Genomic DNA, 24,287 nt, shown 5'->3' with positions numbered 1-24,287 from the left:
CCATGACCTCTTCCCACTATCAATGTTGCATGTTTATGAACAGCTCCATTTTTCTCAAGGGTTGATTTTACTCAAGCAAAATACTGTTCTTTTTAAGTATATAAGGCTAAGTTTAAAAAGCTGTTGTTTTCATAAAATCTCAAGAAAATCTCCTTGTGAGCTTGGTCATTCATTTATCACTTCACAAACATTTAATGAGCACTTACTTAGTACTGAGCACAGCACTAAGCTCTGAGGAGGTAGCAGTGAGAGTCAGAAGATCACCCCCGCTCTCATTAGCTCAGATCCAACACAGGCCACAGAGACAAGAGACTTACCTTCCTGGAATCACTCATGGTGACCTTGCAAATGAGGCTGGAAAAGCCTGTTGTCATGGTGAGTTTCAACTTGATGAGGATTCTCTAGTTTTGAAGTTGTTGAGTAGATTCCAAAAGCCAATTTGATTTTTTAAAAAAATGCAGGGTATTTAGAGATATAGGCAAAGAAGGCAGGCAGAACCAAAGGGCAGCACTTATTTATATTTCAGATTCCTGCATTCCATTTGGGGAAGTTTCCTGAATATTTCAGGTGTTCTGTGGAACACAAACAATTTTTCACTTGGAAAAGTCGAAAATTTTAAGACTGAACCATGTCTCTGAAATTACTTGCCAGTTTTACTTCAGCCAAACCTGAACTCAAAAGATAAATGGATATGGATTTCAGTCTCCACTGAGAGCTTTACAAAGAGTTATTTTCCTTTCATTGAACTTTTTGGTATTCAAATCATAATAGCTAACAACAGCTAACCATTACACAGCAATTTAATGTTTGCTAGACATGATGTTAAATATTTCACACGCATCACTGTATTTTATTCTTCCAACACTCTAAGATGATGACATTATTATCTTCATTTTACGGATGAATAGTATAAAACTTGGGCAGATGAAGCAATCTTAATGAGAATGAGGTCTGACAGGTGAATGTGAGTAGCCTCCACCCTCACAGTGCTGAGGGCAGGGACTGGTAGACACTTTAAATGAGAGCTCAGCGACACAATTTGATACTCCTTTGCAAAATTGTTACAGACAGAAGAAACATTGATAAAGTACTCCATGAAGGACTGGGATGCTCCACTGCTCAAAGGAACGACTGGTCTTTACTGCCTTCCTATCACTCTAATTAAGTCAGGGAAAGCCACAGCTTCACATTCTCCTTAGCACAAAGAAAATAAGTTAAGACATCAGACTCAATTCTCTGGTCTTTTCTCTTTTTTTGTGGGGTGGTGGGTACCAGGGATTGAACTCAGGGGTACTCGACCACTGAGCCACATTCCCAGTCCTTTTTTGTATTTTATTTAGAGACAGGGTCTCACTGAGTTGCTTAGCGCCTTGCTTTTGCTGAGGCTGGCTTTGAACTTGCGATCCTCCTGCCTTAGCCTCCTGAGCTGCTGGGATTACAGGTATGCACCATGGTGCCCACCTGGTCTTTCCATTAGTCTCTGCACCTAAACAAAATAAAATAAAAGCAAGGAGGCAGGAAGCAGCATGTCCCATTTTGGATGGACTAGGGACACCATGTTTCTCTTACAGTAGATCCTCTGACTTCAGCTCTGGGCTGCTTTCTAATTCCAAAATCTGAACAAATAATGAGTGAAGAGTTAGGCACATTCATCTATGAAGGACAAGGACTGCATGTGATGGGTGTTATTACAGTTATTCTTACAGAATACTGAGAAAAGAGGTTAAATATCACTTCCAGCTGGGCACAGTGGTGCATGCCAGTAATCCCAACAGCTCAGGAGGCTGAGGCAGGAGGATCATGAGTTCAAATCCAGCCTCAACAATTTAGTGAGGTCCTAAGCAACTTAGCAAGACCCTGCCTCTAAATAAAATATGAAAAGGGTTGGGGATGTAGCTCAGTGGTTAAGCACCCTTGGGTTCAATGTCTGGTAAAAAAAAAAAAAAAAAAAAAAAAAAAGAAAAGAAAAGAAACAACAATAAGAAATTACTTCCTTCAGGAAATGGAGACCTAAATTCTGTTGCCTACTCAGAGCTTTCTTTGATAAAAAGGACTACTGTTTTAAGTCCTGAAATCATCCCAGAGTATATCTTTGCCTTAAGAAGACCTATTACATAATTATTTAACAAAGTGAATATACCTAGAAATTAAAAAGGGGGGCGTAAGAGAAGGAATGTTCTCTCATTCAATTAAACTTACATGGAAACATCTTTTCCAATGCCTTCTAGAAAACCTGCCAAAAACAAAGCAAGCATATTACACAGTATTCATGGGTTTATATGCATTTAAGTGTATTTGGATAAAGCTGATCCAAGAGGCAGATTTTTAAAATCTGTTTTGGTGCTGGCATGGGTCAGAACCACCAATAATTTCAGAATAATCACTTTATTTTAGAAAGCCCTGCTGTGTTAATGAGAGAAACCAAAGGAACAGTTTCTAACATAGTTATGGCTTCCAGTAAAGGGAGAAAAATCCATGACTAGAAAGTTCTCTGTGAGCTCTTTTAATTCACTAGTTCCTTGAAACAGGATTGTGTTTCAACTATTCTTGATAGAGGAAACTAATCCATCTCTGAAAATGTTTTGATAAGAAGTTTCAAGAATCTCCGCGACCTTTCATATTTATATGAAGCTCTTCTTTCTTCCTTTTTAAATTTTTTTGTTCCAGGGATTGAATCAGATTCAGGAGTGCTTAACCACCAAGCTGCATCCCCAGCCTTTTTTTATTTTGAGATAGGTTCTCACTAAATTGCCTACAGCCTTGCTCAGCTGCTGAGGGTGGCTTTGAACTTGAGATACTCCTGCCTCAGCCTCCTGAGCCACTGGAATTACAGGGGTACACCCTGCAGAAGCTCTTCTTTATATAAGTCTCCCACCCATTTCAAATAAACCCAAATGCCAAGACCTATGAACTGAAGTAAAAAAGAGCTAGTAAATCTGCTTTTATATTCTCCATTTATAAATAAAAATTCCAGTCTGACTTTGGGCAGCATGGTCTGGATTAGGAGATTCAGGGCCACATTTGGAATACAGAGATCTAGATGTGCTGGGCCTACTGCACAAGGGGGTTTGTCAGATACAACAAACCTCTGACTATTTTGGATCCTCACTTTCAACAGGGGCAAGATGGGGGTAAATGATGCCTAATGTGAATGTCCCAAAGGTTGACTATGAATTTCTCCCAAGAGAATGAACACAACAGCATTTTGAAAGGATGGGTGTAGTTTCCTTGGGAGGGGCCTTTCAAAACAGGTCTTTATAAGCCTTTGGGCGTGTCAGCGGTGGGAGTGAAGAGCAGGTGGCTGAGGCCTGAGTGATGGATGTTGTGGAGCCTGGGTCAGCTACCTGGGTCTGGTCTAATGTCAGGAGATGGGGGTGGCAGCAATGGGGAGCCAAGCTGAAGGGGAAGGTCAGGAAGAACTGCTGTGGAGCATCGGAGCTGCAGAAGCAGTAGGGTGCAATGAAGAAAGCCTGCAAGCAAGGGAAAGCAGCACATGGTATTAGCAACATGCATCACCTGCAAAATTTGTATCAGGGTATGACAACATAAAGATACAGGGTGACATATGCATGTGTGTGCATGTGTTTATGTGTCTCCCCTTCATGAGAGTCTGTTAATTTCTGAAGGTGGCTACCTTCTATGGGAGCTCGTATTTTGGAAGAGAACTTGACCTCTACCTATCCAGGTGTTACATCCTTAGGTGATGGCTGCACTAGAGGCACAGAGACTTCTGGCTTTAGCCAACTACATCCTTGGGATCAAGGTATACTAATGTAATTAGCTGCTTTTGTGAGCACTTAAAATTAGAGTTATTGTGTATTTATTAGACTAAGAACTTTATTCATTTATTATTTATAGAACTTTGTAGTTAATGCACTGGTATTTTTTTTTTTTTAAACTATGACTCACTGCCATAAATAATCTGCAGTATGGGTGATGTTTTTGTATTTGTGCTTTGATTCCTGCAAATGCATATTCAATTAAAGCATATGTTTGAGGCAGGAAAGCCATGACTACTCCTACTAAGACATGGTTAAAATCATGAAGCTGTGAAGCAGCTCACCATAAATGGGGCTATGTCAGTAACTTACAAGCCAGTTCTGGTTTCCTCCTCTGTGCAAAAATCATGTGACATTAATTCAACAGGAATGAGGGCAAAGGACATGCTCTGCACATAAAATTGTAATTATGCTTATTTATAAATAATGTTATTGTACCAATATGGATCTATCAAAATTATGTCATGTCCAGATTGTAACAATGACAGGATTTATATTTTGTGAATATATCATATGTGAGAATTGCTGTATTTCACACACTAGGTCAAAATATTTGGTGCAAAAAGAAAAGGAAATGGTCCTTTGTCAATACTTCTCATTGTTCTGCACATAAATGATTTTTAGAAAGGTTTCAAATCTACTAATAAGTACCACCTTGCAAAACCAAGGCACTGCTTAAGATGACTCCAAGCAAAAACTGCACAATGATTCTGATTTCACTTAACACTGTTTTCAAGATTACAGTTTGAAAGCTCGAAAGTCAAGGGCATGCCACTACACAACTGAATCGATAGTGGTGGTAAAGGTTAGTTAGTGGTCGCACGATAAATGATGTATCATGTTTACATTTCAAGGACACTAATGTCTTGCTAAATAGATAGTACATGCTGTATGCACCCAGCAAAAGGCTGCTAAAGAATGTCTGATGCATTCTAACATTACACAGTGGAGGAGCATCCGGCTGGTTAAGATCCACAGATGAGGCCCACAAATGAAAATTCTGTTTAATTGTAATTAGGAGTATGTATACAGAAGGTTGGGCAATGATGGGGCTGTATCTGCACAACTACCATTCTATTTTCACACGTGGTTAAAGCACACCTACCAGAAGTAATCAAGGAGCAAAGACAATGGTTGCAGACATATTTCTTTAAAACTTATACATGAAATGAAAAAACATGTAAATAACTTCTACTCATGAATTCCATTATATTGAAAAAAGCCAATTCCCAGGGTCAACACATGATGAAATATTTAAACACATTAAATTGGAGAGGCAGAGAGAGACCTACCTGTGACAAACAGGTGACATTATCTCTGTAAGGCTGTCAACACAGTTGCAACATAACTTTACTAACTCATTTGTGAGGGTTTGAATTCTCCCCAAAGACAGAAACCCCTTGAGGATTTTTTAAAAATTTGCAGCATTTGCTGGGAATCTCTGTAACTGGCACAGAGATGCTCAAAATATGTCTGATTTCTAATTAGCTAATTATTTTAATGGAGCAAATTTTGGAAAGTCTTACATCATTTAAGTTTTGTAGATCTTTCAAAAAAATTAATAGTGATTTAATTACAGAGTTAGACCAGTTCTGATTAAAGAAATCCCCTGTTCTTCCTTTCTTCTGCAAATATTTATTGGGTGCCTATTATGGGCCAGACTTTCAGTCCAAAAGGCAATATGCCTAGTCTCAAGAACACACATAAGGACTATGACAGAAAGATGGTGATGAACCCAAGCTGCCATCAACAAGAGGTGAGTGCTTAGCTGTGAAGAAGGCTGCTATCAAGGAGAGCATGCAAATGAGATAGAACTTTGGAGAACATGAACATTTCAAAGGGATGTAAAGGAAGACAAGTAAATGACAGGATGTCATCGAAATGTCCAAGTCATCTTAGTTATATCATATTGAGCAATAATATTAGCTAAATATTAGTATGGCATCATATAGTCTTCCATCCCTTTATAATAATGGTTCATGTTTGAGTTTGCTAAATATTATCCTTAGCGCTTTATATGTAAAACAGCATATTTAATCCTCATAATAACCTTGAGACAGGTATTATTAGTGGGTCCCATTTTATAGATTAGGAAGCCAAGGCATGGAGATATTAAATAACTTGCCTAAGGTTACAGAGTTAATATATAGTAACAGAACTGTGAAAATAAGCAGACTGATCCCTTAATCCCTACTTTCTTCTACCTCCCTTAGTTTTAAAGATTAAGATAATGACATCTTTCAGGACACCTCACAAAGCGGCTATGAGAAGTAAATGAAATGATATATATGAAACTGTGTGATACCCTAAGGAGTTTAAGAATGCAAAATGTCACTGAAAAGTGGTTCTAATAAGGTACACTGTCCCTTTCTGGTGCACTCAGACTTGCCCATTTCCCTCTGGAGAAGCGTGACGGCAGTGAGGAGTTTGTGGAGAATCACTTTGGGGACCCACCTCCACCACCACAGGATGAATTATTTACCAGCAATATAACCAGGCATGCCTGGGAGCAAATTATTGATTCCAGGTCCCATTTCTAAAACCATATCAGATCCCTTTGTCATGCAGAAGGCAAAGTCAGACATAAGTGGTATTTTGATGATTGGCTGTTAAGGGAGTTGATAATTAAGAGTTGGCATTTTAATAAAAACATTTAATATATATGATCCACTCTGTCCAGACCTTTAACCTGAGTTAACACTGTTATGGATTTTATATCTTTCAAAAAGTTAAGAGTGATTTAATTACTCAAATACTGAAGTCCTGTCCCTCAACGTGATGGAATTCGGAGATGGGGTTGTGGGGAGGTAATTAGATTTACATAAAGTCATGAGCGTGGGGCTCCTGAATGGGATCAGTATCCTTATAAGTAGAGGAAGAAAGACCAGTCTCTCTTGTTTCACTTTGTGAAGACACAGGAAGAAAGGAGCCTTCTTCAAGTCAGGGAGAAAGTCCTCAGTGGGAATCCAATCAGCCACTGCCTTGACTGTGGCTTCTAGTCTCCAGAAATATGAGAAATAAATTATGTTGTTTTAGACACCCCACCTAAGGCATTTTGTTATGGAAGGTCAAACTATGACACATCTAAATTTTAATCTGCTAAGTTCTGGGAAGGAGATCTTTTGGCTGCATCTTACCCCAGAAGCAAGATAGTGAAGAGTCTCATACCTTGCTGAAGGGCAAAGGTCAATAGCAGACAGGATTTGGGCCAGCATCCCTTGATTCCACACCCTCTGCTTCTCTACTAAGTTGCTTGGACTCTTGTTCTTTGTATTTCTTCACCCCAGGTCAGTTTTAAAAGCCTTTAAAAAATTACTGACGAATAAAAATCTACCTTCAGTACTTTAGAGGCCACATCTCCCTCTGTGGTCAATTATAACACTAGATTTGTTTGGTGGCCTTTTCCTACAGAGTAAACCGTCTTGAGTTTATTACATCAGGAGGCCCTTTTAGGTGTGTACTCTGGAAACATGGGCCCAGTGTTTGCAACAATCTGGGGAGCCGAGTTTCTTGACTCAGAAAGAAAAATGACTTAACTCTATCAACTTGGATTGATACTTTGCACAGTGTCACTTCAAATTCAGTACCAGCTGAGTCAGCAAACAGACTAAAAAGAAGATATTTCTTCTTTGTTCATGTGAAAACGTCATATGCTTTAATCCTGTTAAACCCCAGACCCAGAATTTAAAGCTTGTTCCAAATCCTATTTTCCAGAATTCTGATGTCTGAGGTTGTTTGTGTCTTAGAAAGTGTGTCAATAAAAAAATACAAGGTTGATTTTCAAATCCATTAATAAATACCAGAAACAAAAAAGCCATCAAATTAGCATACCCAAAGGACAAAGTTTAAAAAAAAAAAAATTAGCCATACAAAGCCCATTCAGGAGGTGACCCTTTTTTATTGGACTAATTACAAGGAAGTATAAAAGGGCAAGCTTTTATTAATCAAGCTCTTTCACTCAGCCATGAAGAACTGTGAGGCAGAAAAAAAGCAAAGAGACAGTGTTAAAGTAAGCCTGATAATTAAATTCAGGATCAGGTGGATCAGAGGGAAGGCCATAAAAGTCAGGTAGAGGTAAAAATTGAAATCCTAATCCTTTATAACACTATATGGTTTGTGGAAACAAGGAAAGCAACCTTACCAATGTATTTATTTTTAATCATCAATAAGAAGGTTACATTTAAGAGAAAAGTGAGAAGCGACAAATAACACTGCTGAGGTATTTTGTAGGATCTTGCTTTCCATGGCCTTAAGTACTTTCCTACATTATCTCCTCCATTTATTATCACATCATCTCCATGAAATAAATGGGCAAGAGCAGGCATGAGGGACTCAATTTTGTCCCAGATCACATTAATTAGAGAGTGACAGAATAGTCAAATCTCAACTTTTGAAATTCAGGTTGGTATTCCAACATCATTCTTCCAATGTTTTGTCAGGCATAACAATTATAAACAGAATGGGCAGAGATAATGTAACGGGTGTTTAAAGGCTTCTAACATGAAAAAAAAAAAAAAAAAAACCTTCTGAATTTGGGTATTTCTACTTTTCTTGAAAATACTGAATAAGAGATAGGAAACAGCCATTAAAAAGTGGAAAGGAAACCAGCCACGTTAGGAGACAGAAGTTCCACTCTCATTTGCTGTGCATACTTGGGCCAAACAGCTTCAACTCACTGGACCTCAGTTTTCCCACCAATAAAGTGAAGATATTGAAAGAGAGGTTTTCACTGATGGAGTGCTGAGTGGGCGGTAGCATGTGCTACGCTCAAAGCCAGGGAAAGATGAGGCTCCTACTGGAGGACCTCTGTCACACTCAGGCCAACAAATACAAGGAATTGTCACAGGTGTAATAATACAGTTCATATGGTGATGCAGATCAGAGAGGAAGAGGGTGACAGTAGGGGATGGCAGTTTTTATAGAGGAGAGAAATTTTAAGCTGAGTTTTTCCAAATTGACTTCCTTGATGATCAATTTTGGATAAGGTAATGTTCACAGAGTTCAAGCAAATGGGCAAGATTTATGGGAAGTTGAGATGGGTGGGTGGGAGCTTGGTGTGATGCAAGCGGCCTCGATGTTTGCAAAGGGCATTGTGTGTTGTCAAGGGCTTTGGGCATCCAAATACGACAAACCACAGCTGCAAAGAGAGAAGCAACACCATCTGCATTTACGATGATCACCGTAGACATGGTGAGGACTCTGTTCCAGGGGAACAGAAAGAGACCAGCAAGGAGTTCAGGGTAATACTTTAGGCAAGAGATGAGGAGGCACATGGGATGAGAGACAGTCAACGTTGCTGAGAAACACTTAGGAGCACGAGGCCTAGGATCGAACAGTTGTAGGCTTTGACAGAGTTGGAGTTTCAATGAGGGTTCTAGCTTAGGTGATTTTATATATGGCAAATGGGCAGAAAATTGAGCTTGGTGGATGTGAACAAATATAGCTAAGGGGTCTTTTAGTGCCAAAATCTTTCCATGGAAGAAAGTGGCAGTGTATTTACTGTTTTGGGAAAAGAGGCCCTCATGTACTAAGATCCATTTACTTCGTCACCTCAGGAAGTGATTCCTGAAGCGGCCCTGGAATGGACATATATGCAGGGCAGGGGACAATATTTTAAAGTGGGCTGTTGACAGTACATGGAGGTAGAGCAAAGAAATAGAATGACACTTCCTCCAGTCCTTTGCCCCCTGAGGACACGTGCAGGCTGCCTCTCAGTCGAGCTCTGTCTGACTTATCTTTGAGTACGTGGACTGGATCACTACACTTCTTTAGTCATCAGTTGCTTGTGTGCAAAAAGTTTTGCCTTCAGATTTTCTTCCTCTCAAAAACCTTTCTATCTGTCCCCCATCCATAACGACAAGTTGCTCACATAAAAATAAGGAATCATCTTTGACTCTCCTCTTTCCTCCATTTCCTTCCATAAGCAAGGATTGACAGTGCCTTCTGAACGTGACCTCATTTCATCCCCTAACCTCTTTCCACCAATGCCACCCTAGTGGACCTGGCTGCACCCTTCCACTTAAACACGGCCTCAGCCTCCTGCTCACTCCCCTGCCTCCTCAATCCTGTCTCCACAGAGCAGTCAGACTAAGCCTTAAAAATAGAAATGCAATCATTTCATTCCTGAAACCTTCCTATGACTCCCAGTGCCCCACCCTGTACATCCTATGTTTCAACTCCTGCCAACCTCTTACCTTGTCTTCATTTGTTTTTTGATTCTTTGAGTGTTCCAAGTCTCCTCCCATCTCAGGGCCTTGCTAGGGTTGTTTCTGGCACCTGGAGTAGCTTCCCTGGAGCCTCCCTCAGCTGGCCCCTTCCTGCCTGCTGCCTCCCAGCTTCTGCATCGTGTCTTTCATAAGGTTTTATGTGATCAAGCCCCTTGGCCTGCTGCACCACCTCCAGTCACGTCCCTGGATCATTTTCATCAGCGTGCTTACCACCACCAGATACCTGCTGGTTGTCTATCTTACTTCACTACAAGGCAGGTCCCAGGAGAGCAAGAGTCTTGCTAGTTCTGTTAATATAGTATCCTGTTGGGCATGGTGGTGTATGCCCATAATCTCAATGGCTTGGGATACTGAGACAGGAGGATTGTGAGTTCAAAGCCAGCCTCAACAACTTAATGAGGCCCTAAGCAACTTAGACCCTGTTTCTAAATAAAAATAAAAAGCCCTGGGGAAGTGACTCAGTGGTTAAGTGCCCCAGTTCCAAAGGGGGTGGGGGAAAAAAACAGTGTCCCCAGAGTATAGCAATGTGATTGCCTAGGCAAAGTAACTGAGGGAACAAATGAATGAATACAAGTATTAATCCAATTGAATTAAAAAAAAAATATATATATATATGTTCCATTAATTTCAAAGATGATCTGATTTATAAGTGAAACAGAACACAATCATTAGGTTGAAATTAAATGCAGGTTAAGAGAAGATAAAAAGGGCAAGCAAGTGAAGGCCCCATAGCTACCAGGCAGAGAAGAGATCCAGCTAGTATATTCTACAAAAGCAGAAGGGTTTTTAAATGAAGAACCACTATGATTGCCATCCTTGTTGGCTAAAAGGTATTGCTGGAATCTTCTGGTATTTCTTGAAGCCCTCTGCCTTTGAGAACCATCATAAAAATCACCAACGTTCAATCAAGTCTCCCATTTGGGAGCCAGTGAGGCAGACATGCAAACTCACATATTCTCCTTGGATTTTTTCACCTTTCCATGCCAACTGTTTGCGCTAGTGCTGATGGAGGCCCCCTTCACAGACAACACAGTGTGAATAAGTCCCCCTGGGGTGGCACAATATGGCCGTCCTGAAAAGATAACAGCAAGCCCAACATGGCACCACAAGATGGCTGGTTGGCTGACTCACTGTCTTCATTTGGATGGCTTTTTCATTAAAAAAACATCCTGGTTTTTTTTTTGTTGTTGTTGTTGTTGTTGTTTTGTGTTTTAAAGTTGGGGCTATGCACAGTTAATTCCTAATAACCAAAACGACAATGAGACAAACCGTATCTTATTCTGGTGTGTTCCTTTTGGCTTAGACTTTAGCATAATTTAAGCAAAGCCTAGGGGTCTCCTCTTACTGGTGTTCCCAGGACTCTTGGGTCCTCACCACACATTTTCCCTGTCTCCTCCCTCTCTTGGGAGAAAGGAAAAGACCATTGGCCACACACAATCTTATGGCAGGAGTAGTCCTGTGGACTACTGGACTACTGGAATCCTACTGGAGTCCTGTGGAGCTCCTAAGATAATATTTGGAAAAGGTCTACCTGGAGCCTGGAATGTAGAAAAGACCTCCTGTACTAGCCAGGGCCATGCTGGCTTGCAAACAATTGGTTTGAGACTGTACTAAGTCAGAGAAAAACTTTCAATGACAGGGTCTATGATCCAGTAAATGCAAGAACCCACTCAGATCACCAGAATCTCACAGGGAACATTGGCACCCATCAATGGAGGATCTAGTCCCACGTGGAGTAAGAGACTAAAGCATCCAGCCACATTTCAGTTTTAGGATCATATTCCATCCATGTCTAAGGCCATTTCCCCAGTAGTCACAGTACAGGTTCAAGTTTTACCAACTTTTACCTGTAGGTGGCAGCAGCTTTCTTCGGTTGTGAACATGGTTGGGTTGGTCTTTGTTTCCTACCTCCAATATAATACCACACTTCCTTTTTTTTTTTTTTCCACAAATAAATATTTTCTAGCCAGTGCAGTTTGAGGAAGATTACTGTAAGTCACTTTCACTGTAAGAAATCAGTCCATTCTTCAGTTAAGCTACAGGGTCCTTCAAAGAGCACAAAATAATTCAGGTCTAAAGTGAAAAATAATAGTACAGTACTTTCTCTATTCCTGCAAACTGCAAACACTCAGAAAAGCGATGTGTCTTTCTTTTTCTTTACGCTTCTGAGGAAAAAAGGCAATGAGCAGAAGAATGGGAAAATAGATGGAATTGAAGAGATTTCTGTTTTACAATTGCATTAATTTAATCCTAAGGGTGATTTAAATCATTGCTTCTCTACAGGACATAACTTGATGTGTCCATTTATAAAGATACTCTGCACATATTACAGAAGATTAGATTTATTTGGCTTTCACAGAAACTGAAGGAAACTAGATGCTTCTCTTTATCGGATAGCTATCATTTCTGCTTAGATATAGCATGTGGCCTTCTGAAAACATATTTACCTCATGTACTGAACTGCAGTCCAAACCTACAGACTCAGGATCCTACACTGTTAAGAGTCAAGGAGTCCAAGGGACCTGAAACAAATTACAGCCTCATTGAGGCTGTAATAAGTGCTGGGCGTGTCAATGAATCACCTAGGTGGTAGTAAAGAGATTCCTTTTATGTAAAGCTGAAATTTGATGTGAGCTAATACCTAAGGTTTATGAAGCACTTTCTTCCAAGGTGATACTACAAAGAGTTTTTATCTCTTAGGCACTCTTCCCAAGACCCAGTTTAAATAATGTGGGTCAGGCATCATTCATTCATTCACTTTAAGAGAATTGCTAAAGGGTAGAGGCATAAAGGCTAATTAAGGGGCTGGGAGTGTAGCCCAGTGGTAGTGCACTTGCCCGGGAGGGAGTGAGGTCCTGGATTTGATTCCCAGCACTGTAATTCAAAAAAAGAAAGGAAAAAAAAGTAATTTTGAATAAGTGACAGATTTATGCCAGAACCCAAACTTGTAGACACAGTTTTATGCATTTCATCGGAGGTCGCTCTGCCTGTTTTACAGGTCATCACAAGAACTCTGTATGTTTGGGTTTAGAGAACACATTATAAAATATGTGGACGAAAGGCAGACACTGGAGGAATGAAGGTTCAAGGTGGTTAAGATCAAACACTTTTTTTTAAGTTTAAAGGAGAAGGGGTCTGGGTCTGTTCTGACTAAATGTCCTTAAATTTAGGTTATTCAACGATCAGGATTAAGACCTAGAGAAGCCACTTATTTTAATTATTCATGATAGTGTTAACTTTTTAAATTATCCAAACTATAAGAAATTATGGCTGCAAAGAGAAAGCATTAGTTCCTAACTGTGGAAAAGCAACTGCCCTTAGCCACAGCTTCTAGAAGGATAAACAGATGGTGCTAGTTTATGAGGAGGTATGTTTCTCGTCATGTTTTGGTACTAACCTCTTCCTTTGGGAAATGACTCCCTCCTCATGTGCCCTTAGCGGTCAAAGGCTGGGCACCTCACTATGACTGGGACCCATCATATGTGGTCAGACCTGCTTTCCCGTGTAGTGATTTCCAGTGGGTGACATAAAGGAGTTGGAGATGATGCACTCCAGGCCTTGCCAGCCTGTTAACCTTGCGTCCTAGACTCTTGAGTGCTGTCCTGGGTGCTGTGCTGCCCGAGACCCTGCCTCCATAACTTACCTTATGTCCTCCTAAAACTACCTTTTGTTTAAGGTGGCCAGATTCAGTCATTTTTCCATTACTTCCAACAACAGAACCCTATCTGATAAAGAAGACTAAACTAAATGATAATTTAGAGTTAATGGCTACAAGTGCACACAGGGATCCAGCAGACTTGTCAGTCCTCCAACTGAGTATGAGCTGTGGATGTAAGTAGCTCTGATCACGTGTGATTCTGGGTTGGTTTAGGTATTTTGGTAAATATATTATCAATTGCACTTATACAACTGATTAAAAGAAATACAATAATTACAAGGGTACCGGTCTTATTTTACAATTACTAGTGGTCAGGGAGAAGATATTTGACTTTAAAATTGCTAGAAGAATAAAATTATGGAGTTTGCGGGTACATGGGCAGAGTTGGAGAATATCATGCTAAGTGAAATAAGCCAATCCCCAAAATCCAAAGGCCAAATGTTTTCTCTGACAAGTGGATGATGATACATAAGGTGGGGGTAGGAGGGTGGGGGTGGCGGGAGGGTAAGAGAAGAACGGAGGAACTTTGGATTATACAGAAGGAAATGGGGAGAAAGAGGGTAAGGAAAGACAGTGAATTGAGACAGACATCATTATCCTATGGACATGTGTGATTACACAAATGGTGTGAATCTACATCACGTACAACCATAGAAATGAAAAGTTGTACCCCATTTGTTTACAATGAATCAAAATACAGTCTGTAAAAATAACAAAAAAGAAGAAAAAAAGTAATAAGCACTCAATATAGAGAATACAGAAAAATCACACAAAGAAGAAAATGAAAATGATGTATCTAACCACTCATAAATAATGTGGCCTACCAGTTAAAAAAAAAAAAAAAAAAAAAAAAAAAGACTAAGTGAAAAAAAAAATTGCTAGTACACCGTCCATGTATACAATGCAGAGAAACTTCCAAGGCTTGAAACTTGACATTGCACAAATAACTGACAGAGGAAAACCAAAACAAAACTGCTAGTACACTGAGCATTCCCACATGGAACACCTTAAGATTTATTATCATGAGCAGCACTCTCAGCATATTCATGAACACATTAGGATTTTTGATTGGGTTCCAATTTTAGCCATTATTCCTTCAAATACATATTTAGAAGACATCTATAGCTCATAATGGATAGCCAATGTTTAGTCCAAATATACCTACTGAATGATATTATAAGAGAAGAAACATCTCAAGATAAAAATATATAGATAAAAATATATAGAGATACACAATAAGATCTTTCTTCATTTTCATGTGATATGTTAATTAAAACATGACTGGTATGAGTGTTATTATAGATACATTTCTTCATTTTTAAGAAACCAGGCAACATTTTTTCTGCACTATATTTTAACAACTCCTCTTGTTCTTCAGGTTTCATTATAACATGACCAATATTTTAAAGTTTAACATCTGAACAAGTTTAACAGGGTGGGAGGGGATTGCAGTAGAAAATAACCCATGTTACACAACTTAAAACTCTGTAAAAAGGGCCTTTAAGTAGCTTTCCACAGAGTAAATCATAATTCCAGATCATATACATTTTAAATATTCTTTACTGTATAAAACCAATCTAAAAAAGTAATGATTATATGCAAATATATTACAAATCCCAGGATCATAGACAAGGCTTTTTTTGGGGGGGGGTACCAGGGATTGAACTCAGGGGCTCTTAACCACTGAGCCACATCCCCAGCCGTTTTTATATTTTATTTAGAGACAGGGTCTGTCTGAGTTGCTCAGGACCTTGCTAAATTGAATTGCTGAGATTGGCTCTGAACTCTGCTATCCTCCCGCCTCAGCCTCCTGAGCCTCTGGGCTTACAGGTGTTGCCACCACGACCAGCGTAAACAAGTCATTTTGAATTGTGAACTAATACCTCTCAGTCATGCTATAATTAGTTCATATGACAGAGTTTTGTTACATGATATTCTTACACCTCGCTACAATACTGAGAAGATGCCACCAGAAATCAATAAAGAATTTACTGACTTGTCCAATAGGCTTATTGGCTTATCAGGTTTTCAATACAACACTGATATAGTTCTGAGCTGCCGGTTGCTAACAATAAAATACTTGTAGCTTTTTAAAAGAAAAATGTCTTCAGAAGTGGTCACCTTTATGCACAGCATGATCCTATAGCCCTAATTCTATAATTAGGTAAACAACTGCAGAAAAATAACCTACTTTAATTTCTTTCCTGAATTATCTTCATTTGGCTAAAGCAATACTAGAGACAAAATGAGCTGATGCCAACAGGAATGTGAAGCAGTTTTATCACAGAGGTCTTTTGCTGAAATTCTGGGTCACAAAGAATTCAAGAAAATTAGGCCAAAGTTCTTTCATATGGTCAATTTGGGATGGACCACAAGTTTATTTGATTGGTTTGTATGTTTGGGGTACTGGGGATTGAACCCAGGGGTACTTTACCTCTGAACTATATCCTTAGCCCTTTTTATTTTTATTTTGGAATAGGGTCTCACTAATTTGCTTAGAGCCTGATAGATTGCTGAGGCTGACCTTGAACTTGTGATCCTCCTGCCTCAGGCTCAGGAGTCACTGGGATTACAGGCATACATCATTCTGCCCAGCAAGTGGTTACAAAGTAACACTAGAGCATTTGGGATTACTGTATTTTGTGGTGCTGGGGATTGGATTTTGGGCATTGTGCATGCTAGAAAGCGCTCCATTACTGAGTCAAATCCTCAGCCCCAAACCACTATTTAAAGTCTACATAACTGCCGTCAAGCTGACTTTGAGGAGCTGTTTTAACTCATTAAATAATTAAATAGCTGATAATTCATTATAATATAAGAAATGTGGTTTTGGAGGGAGGTGAATTTGGAGATGGCTTCAGATGAGGCACTTCCTTTTATTATAATTTGTACACATCCAGGGAATGGGTTCATACCAACATCAACTAATGATCCATTTTCTGGATCTGTTATCAAACATCAGAAGGCGCATGCTTCCAAACCAAACCTAAAGGCAAATCCTTGCTATTGATTTGCCAATACATGTGTGTTAAAAACAAAACAAGACAAAACCACAACAAAAAACAACCCACAGAGACTAGACATTCTAGAAACTGGAAATTTCACATTAAAATTCATGTGTAATATCACAATGTTCTACTCTATACATTTAGATTATGTAGAAGGAAATGGGGGGGTGTGGAAAATGGTGGAATGTGACAGACATCATTTACCATATGTACATTTGTGATTACATGAATGGTATGAATTTACGTCGTGTACGACCAAAGAAACAAAATGATGTACCCCATTTGTGTACAATGAATAAAATGCAGTCAGTAAAAAATAAATAAATAATTAATTAGATAAAAAGAAGCGAAGCAAGGCAGTGGAAAACTCTGGTAATTAAAAGAATGTGATCAATATTATCTATGAACACTGAGTACACAAGGATCTGCAAGATGATGGTTGGCCATTCTGACAAAGAGTGCAGGCCACACATTGGTGTGAGCAGCAAAGCCTTCACCAAGCCCTTCTTATTGTCTTGCTTGCCCTACACATCAATCTAATGGGAACTGCCCAGGCAAAAATCTTCTGCTTAGCTTGCGATGAATTAAACACTCATCTGCTCTTGGTCTCCATGCTGGTAGTCGACTGCCACATGGTGGAGAGACTACTGGACAGGTGTGCAGGGACCTGGATTTATGCCCAGGTTTGACATGTTACATTTTTTGTCTGGGGGTTTCCTTTTCCACACGTACAAAGTAAGGAGGATGACCCGAACTTGTGATGCTTACATTTTACTTACATCTCAGAAACTATGAATTTGGAAATGCCCTAAATGGGCTGGTTCTATATTAGCTTTCTGATAGCAACAAATTCGGAGCTTTTCTCTAGTATGTAAAAAAAAAAAGTTTAAAAAATAAAGCATGTTATTTTTATGGCAAAAATTCATCCTGCTACTAGTCCTCAAAAGATTCCATAAAGTCATTCCTAACATTTGTAACTGTGTGTATATAAATATTTAAGTTCATTGTAGTACTATATCTCCAACATTAAAACATCAAATTGTGAAAAGGTTCTTTTTGCCCTCTGAAAAATTTGTGACACAAAATGTTCACACATCTAGATGTTAAATGCAATTCACATCCAGAATGTATCATAATTTGCATAGAGACTCTATTAAAACTGGAACTGTTTTGTGTATATGGCTACATAAAATTCTCAGGCATGTTGGTAGGGAATAAATCATAACTGAGACGGGTAGCAACAGCATTCACTGGTTAGAAAGAATTACTTCTATTTTTACTGATGACAATTTCTATTAATAAACAGAAATGCTTTATTGTCTATGTCATCATCAAAAGAACCCATAAAAAACTCCCTCACGTGACGCCCACCACCAATATTACATAAGAGACCTTAGCTGATGTTTTGGGGACACACACAGCATAACCACCACTACCATCACGAAACAAGGATACACGCCCAAGCCCTTTAAAACTGTAGGAATGGAGCAGGTGGAGCAGGAAGCACCGAGGAGGGAGGAAGGGATGAGAAGCTCAGGATGAACACACTCAGCTCAGCATCTCTTTGGGACATTCCTGCTGATCCTGGAAACCTTTGGAGACTCAAATCAACTTCAATGTCCAGGTCACAGATACTCCCCAGCAAGCCTCTCCCTGTCTTGTTCTAGCCTATACCTACACACCAAAGCACAGACTTCAGATCTCTACGGTATTTTGATAAAAGGACACGTGTGACTTGGAAACAGTCACTCTCCTGTGGACTGGATCTCAGAATATAATAGCTTTAAGCAAAAATATCTGCAAAGGACAATTCAATCTCCACATTTAATTCTAATAAGGAATTTTCCTCATTTGCCCCAAACAGAGCAAGAAAGAGTAGCAAATGCTTTAAAAAAGCGTTCGTTATGCAGAAGGGCAGAATATGAACACCAAATACTCCAGTTTGGCATAAGAATTATTATGTGCTGAAGGTAACTCAAAAAGCAGACACAAGAAACACCCTCCCCTCTCCCCCTTGCTACCAGGAAGGGCAGGATGGCTCCTATTCTCAAGAGACAACTTTCCATATGAACCCAGGCAAGGCATCAAAGGAATCCATACAACAACCTTACTAACCAGCCTTGATCTCCCATTAGTTTCTCTTTTCTATTTACCTTCCCATAATTTGCCATCCATTTTGTGTTCCTTCTCTTTAAAAATTACTGTTTTTTTTGTTAAGATGCTTCATAAGCCTAGGTCCTAACCACCCTGAGATACTCAGCTCCAGGATTTCCCAGTGTATGTGTGATGCATACATTAACAAACCTCCCTTTTATTAATCTGTCTTCTGTCAGTCTAATTTGCAGGCCCCCAGCCAAAGAACCTAAAATGAAGCAAAAAAAATTTTTTTTCTCTTACTGCAGGTACTGGACAGAGGAAGGCATGGTCACCTCTACTTATGGCCAACAGTGAAGGAAAGAGAAGTGAGGTTCAATGCATGAAAGAGAAAGAAGTCCACGTGGCTCAAATCAGCAAATACTCCTATTAACGTGATGGAACTGAGGCAAGAGACATTCTGATGGTGCTTATGTCTGGACTGGCCTATCTTTGGCTAATTCTATGTTAAAAGAGTTGTACCATGATCTGATAGGCCTTATTGGGGCACTGATGCACACTGCCAGAAGCTTCCATTGTTTAATCCCTGGGAGTCAGCACAGGGTCCCACATCCTGACATCTGTTGTGGATTCTGTGAGCCCCGTGCTCGCTCTTCCCTGGAGGTGTACACAATGCGAGCACATTTCTTTCTATTCCAGCAGATTTTGTTTGCCTTGAACAGACATTCTTGTCCACACACTTCTTCAGCTCCAGAGGAAATGCTGCCACACTAAAGAGGCCAACGGATGCCACCTTTATCAACACCGTGCAGAGGAAAACACTACTTACAATTTTAAGCTGTCTTCACTCAGTAATCAACACTAGCTTGGTATCTGTCAACCACAGTCATTGACTTTCAGAACCTACCCAATGTCATGCATTACCTATGATTTCAAGTCTTTTTATCTTTCACCAAAGTCTAATTGCTTATGTGATGAATAATATTTTTTTGCACTAAATGGAGCATTGGCTAACCACCTTCCAGGAACCACTGTTCCTAACTCACAAATAGTGCTTCAGGATCTAACTCAAACCAGAGCTAAGCTAGTGATGAAGCTGACATCTAATTCTATAAATTATCCCACACTTCTATTTTGAGGATAGCAACTATCTCTTTCCCTTCCTCTCTATTGCTAGATGGGTATTTAAACTCTCCAATTTTTTCATGGCCAATATTTCACAAAGAAATACCAAATGTTTATCACTTCACTAGAAGAAGGTGCTGGGTGATTCACAGGGCTTCTCCCTGGCCAGATGATTTATTCCATATACCAGTCTCACAGTATTTGCCCAAGGAAGATTCAGGGTAGTATATATCATAGACATTTTAAATATGAAATTTTAACATAGAAATTTTAACTCCTGACCCAATGAAGTGAACATATTTAAACCCATGTATGCTTGTGCTATAGTCAATTCAGAAGCATCTTCAGGATTTTGTATGTCTACTTCAATCTATAAAGGAGGCATTAGCTCAAATTCTCTGCTTCCCTACTAATTCTAGGTCTTCACTCAAAAGCTTTCTTCTCTGGGATGGATTTTCTGACAGTCTCTTCCCTCATTTATATGGTCCCCTTCCCCTATTCTCCTCTCTCAAACTGGTCATAAATTGAGTTGATAAGTTCTCCCTTTGAACACTGCACTATAAATATATTTCCTTAGAGAATTACCCATACTGTATTATATATCATGTGCTTATCGTGTAATATGTGTGTGTGACATCAATACATACACCCAGGGAAGCGATAAGCACACTAGGGCTTGAGGGGTCTCTCCTCTCCACACACAACCCCCTGAGGGTAGAATCCACATTTTATTTATCTTTTTAATCTAGTGCTTTTAACAGTGACTGGGACTGTAAATAAATGTTGCTGAATGAATAAAAAGTTGAATTTTCTCAAGGTTAACAGTAAAAGTCCATTTTGTTTTTCATGAATTACTTCTCTGGAGATAAAACTATTTTAAACTTACTAACCAAAGCATAGGCTACGAATTATGGAGGAGCAAGTTATCATTACTCTACTAGTCCAGAGAGGAAAAGAGAGGAACGTTTATTTACGTAGAATTTCAATTTGGCCACTGAGAAGCAAGCTGGAGAAACTGGATCTCAAGATTGACAATTCTCATCCTTTGGCTCCCGTGGCTCACTTGAGGGTCTTACACTCTGTATGTCACGAAGTTCTTTTACCACAGTGGACCTTGCACTGAGAAGGAACATAAGTTCCATGTAGTGAAAAAGGGACGGATTTCTCCCTTCGCTTTCATGTCATGACCACCAGCATTGTTCCCTGTTCTCCAGGTTTGTCAGGGGACAATCAATACTCTTTAGGGATTGTGAGAGACCATGAAGGATGCCCTGCTTTTAAGCAGTGTGTAAGCAAATGGCTTTCCCTTTGTGTTCCATTTCCCCCTCTGTGAAAAAGAAAAGCATAATATTTAACATCACCAAGCTATTGTGAGGGTTAATTAGATTTAATGGGGGAAGGGAGGAGAGTTGATTAGGTACCATTCAAATTCAAAGTGTCATTATTTTGTGACTAAAAATAATCCTGATTTAGGAATAAAATTAATTTGGAAGCTCAATCTTTGGTAATCATCTTCATACCTTAAAAAAAAAAAAAAAAGCCAGAGTTTCTAATCAAAATGTCATTCTAAGAAAATCCAAGGAAGGAAAATGGAGATCTGTGAATTTCCATTCATTTTTGAAGTAACATCCTATGCAGTTAAATTCTTTCTTTTTTTGGTCTCTTTCCTCTTCCTTTTATGATACAGTATATGTTGAAAGGTTAGTTTTGTGGGCTGGAGTAATGTAAACAAGCCTAACATTTTGAACCAACATTATTACTTTCTTTTATGTGACACATTTGTGAAACCCTTTACTCCTTTACAGAATCAAAAATCAACGTTTTTGTGGTAAAATAACTTTTAGTACATTCCATTTTTGTCTATTCAAGAACTAACTTGCCAATTTTTAAAAATTCCTGGTATTCCTCCAATTAAAAAATAAAATTCCTAGATATTTAAAGCTAAGGCTGGGGGAGCAGGAATCACCAAAATAGTAATCATTAAAATTAATAAAATAGACTAAATAACTAGCTTTGAAAATCCTAATGAGAAACTGAAGTTGGTACCTGAGAAAAATCTGGGTTTCTGACTAAATCTCACTAAAGAAAACATTCTTTTAAAAGGTTACAATTGGATAATCTTGGGAAATGACATCATATCTATAGAAAAAAGTACTGCATTCAAAGAGTTTTTGTAGAAATGTATTTTCTAGAACATCAGGAATTATCTTCTTGACTTTAACACAGCCCTATTAAAACTCCTCATAAGACTTAACAGATAGATAAGCTAGACTGCATACTCACCAAGCAAACTTCTGGTTATTCATTCGATTTCCCCGAACCCTTGATACTGGGGACGGATGTACCCTGTGGGCAAATAAAAATAATACACTCACTGAAAATGTACATTCCTGATTGCAAATGGAAAAAAAAAAAAAAAAAAAGAAAAAAGCATCTATTTCTATAAATAATCTCTTTTAGGTTTGCTTCATATAATATCCCCTAGATTTTGCTCAGCTCTTAGTAAATGGATGCAAATAAATTCCTGAGCCTGAAGACCTATAGGTCTTCTTTCCTTCTTTTTGGATCCCAAATAGTAAGGACTTGTTACAATGTTCACTGGAAAGCTCCCCAAAGCAGACCCATCAAATTTTAATGAACCGAAGCACTCATTCAATCCAAAATAGTTATTGAAAACCCAATCCTGGCCAGGTGTAAGAGTGGGTCAACTTCGGTGGGTACCATGCTGGATGTAGTGGAGCATGCCTGTAATCCCAGGGACTTTGGAGGCTGAGGCAGAAGGATCCAAAGTTAAAAGCCAGCCTCAGCAATTTAGCAAGGCTGTAAACAGCTTAATGAGACCCCATCTCAAAATAAAAAGGGCCCAGTGGTAAAATGCCTCTGGGTTTAATTCTCAGCACTAAAAACAAACAAACAAACAAATCTGGTGGCATCTCTCAATAGCCCTCTCCAGGAGGGGTGCACAGTCAGACAATAATGGGTTGGGCTGTGGCTCAGGAGCAGAGGGCTAGACTAGCATGTTCAAGGCCAGGGTTCAATCCCCAGCACCACACACACACAAATTGGAGACAAAAATCAAGTGCCCACTCCTTAAGTAGACTTTTAGATTGGAAACCCTGGAAAGCAAATAACATGTAAATGTCTACGAGCAGAAACTGTTAGAATGGGTGAGGAAGGAAGGATGAGACAAGTGTTCGTAGAAGAAAGGACTTTTGGAAATGATGTGTACAGCTGGGATCTGAGGAAGGCAAAGTAATTTCCAAACTTCAGTCAAGTAAGGAGAAATGCAGAATGCAAGGCTCCACAAGTGTCTGGGGCTGGGGTCCTGCAGGGTTGGAGCTCAGAGTTCTCAGGAGCTCCCATGGGGAGCCAGCTGCTGAACCTCCAGCTCTTCCTGAGTCCCCAACTGGCAAAACAACATGCTCTCCCTCTCAGCTTCCCAGGCACCAATGCCCTGCTTTGGCCCACCTTTCCTAGGATTTGTGAGATCTTTTAGCTTCTACTGTCTTCCCTCTTTACGCTTCAAGCATTGCTTTTATTCACAAGATAAGAAAGAAAAGCAAACAGGGATTTTAAACCTGGTCTTAAAGTCCACTTAGAACCATCAGCATCAAGGTCCATCCCAACCCCAAGTTCCTCCTGGCTGCTTAGCAAGTGGAAATCACTGTCCTATCAAAACACGACACAGTTCCAGCCCCTCCCAAGGCCAAAGGCAGTCTTTCCCTCAACCAACCCTACCCCCCAGCCAGACTGCACTTTGCACTCTGAAGGCTGATTTCTTCCAGCATCCCTTATTAACATTCTTTTCCTCGCAGGCTTCTCTATGACTGGTGCAGCTGAGCTGCTCAGCACAGATTTTCTGCTCCGCATGGAGGAGGGGGTGTTAATTATGCAGAAAGATGGAGGGAGGCCAGACAGCCCCTCTGGTGAGCTGCCTCATTCAAGCACAGCCCACTTCCTGCTGTTTTGCAGCTACAAGGATCACCTGTTGGTATTGGCATCCTGCCAAACTGGGGCCTAGCGGAAATGACAGACTCAGCTAGAAATGAGAGCCAGCTCATATTCCAGCACCCCAAGCCTGGGGGGAGGGGGGGGGCAGGAGGAAGAGACAGACAGAGAGACAGAGACACAACATGTAATAATAATGCACAAGACTTACACAAAAGGTAGCAAAACTACTCTTCTATTTATTTGAAATATAATCCCCCCAAATGGACCTCTGAATCAAAACAAATTTTCCCCAGATAAAGCCTCCTGATTTAAGGGAAAATGCTGGAAACCCTCATGAACTTTACCTATACTCTCCCTGAGGTAACAGAGTCCTAAATGTTAATAATGTTTCAAGAAGTAATCAGGCCCAAGTACTTACAGTTCTTTAATTCACTCTTTCCTTTAA

General features: G+C 39.6%; 1 protein-coding gene across 10 annotated transcripts in view; it reads right to left on the bottom strand.

The window, feature by feature from the left end:
* The window catches only part of KLF12 (KLF transcription factor 12), a 437,715-nt gene that overhangs the window by 50,308 nt on the left and 363,120 nt on the right, over positions 1 to 24,287 (bottom strand). For all 10 annotated transcript variants that reach the window (XR_013763670.1, XM_079138936.1, XM_079138931.1 and 7 more), the window contains one exon: positions 22,175 to 22,237. Coding sequence is in view for 9 of the 10 variants with exons in the window: in XM_079138936.1 (XP_078995062.1) it covers positions 22,175 to 22,237 (63 nt within the window). In the remaining variant the exon portion in view is untranslated. The remainder of the gene's footprint in view (positions 1 to 22,174; positions 22,238 to 24,287) is intronic.

Source organism: Sciurus vulgaris (assembly GCF_902686455.1).
Source record: "Sciurus vulgaris genome assembly, chromosome: 4".
Taxonomy (NCBI): domain Eukaryota; kingdom Metazoa; phylum Chordata; class Mammalia; order Rodentia; family Sciuridae; genus Sciurus; species Sciurus vulgaris.
This window is presented reverse-complemented; position numbering and strand designations above follow the sequence as displayed.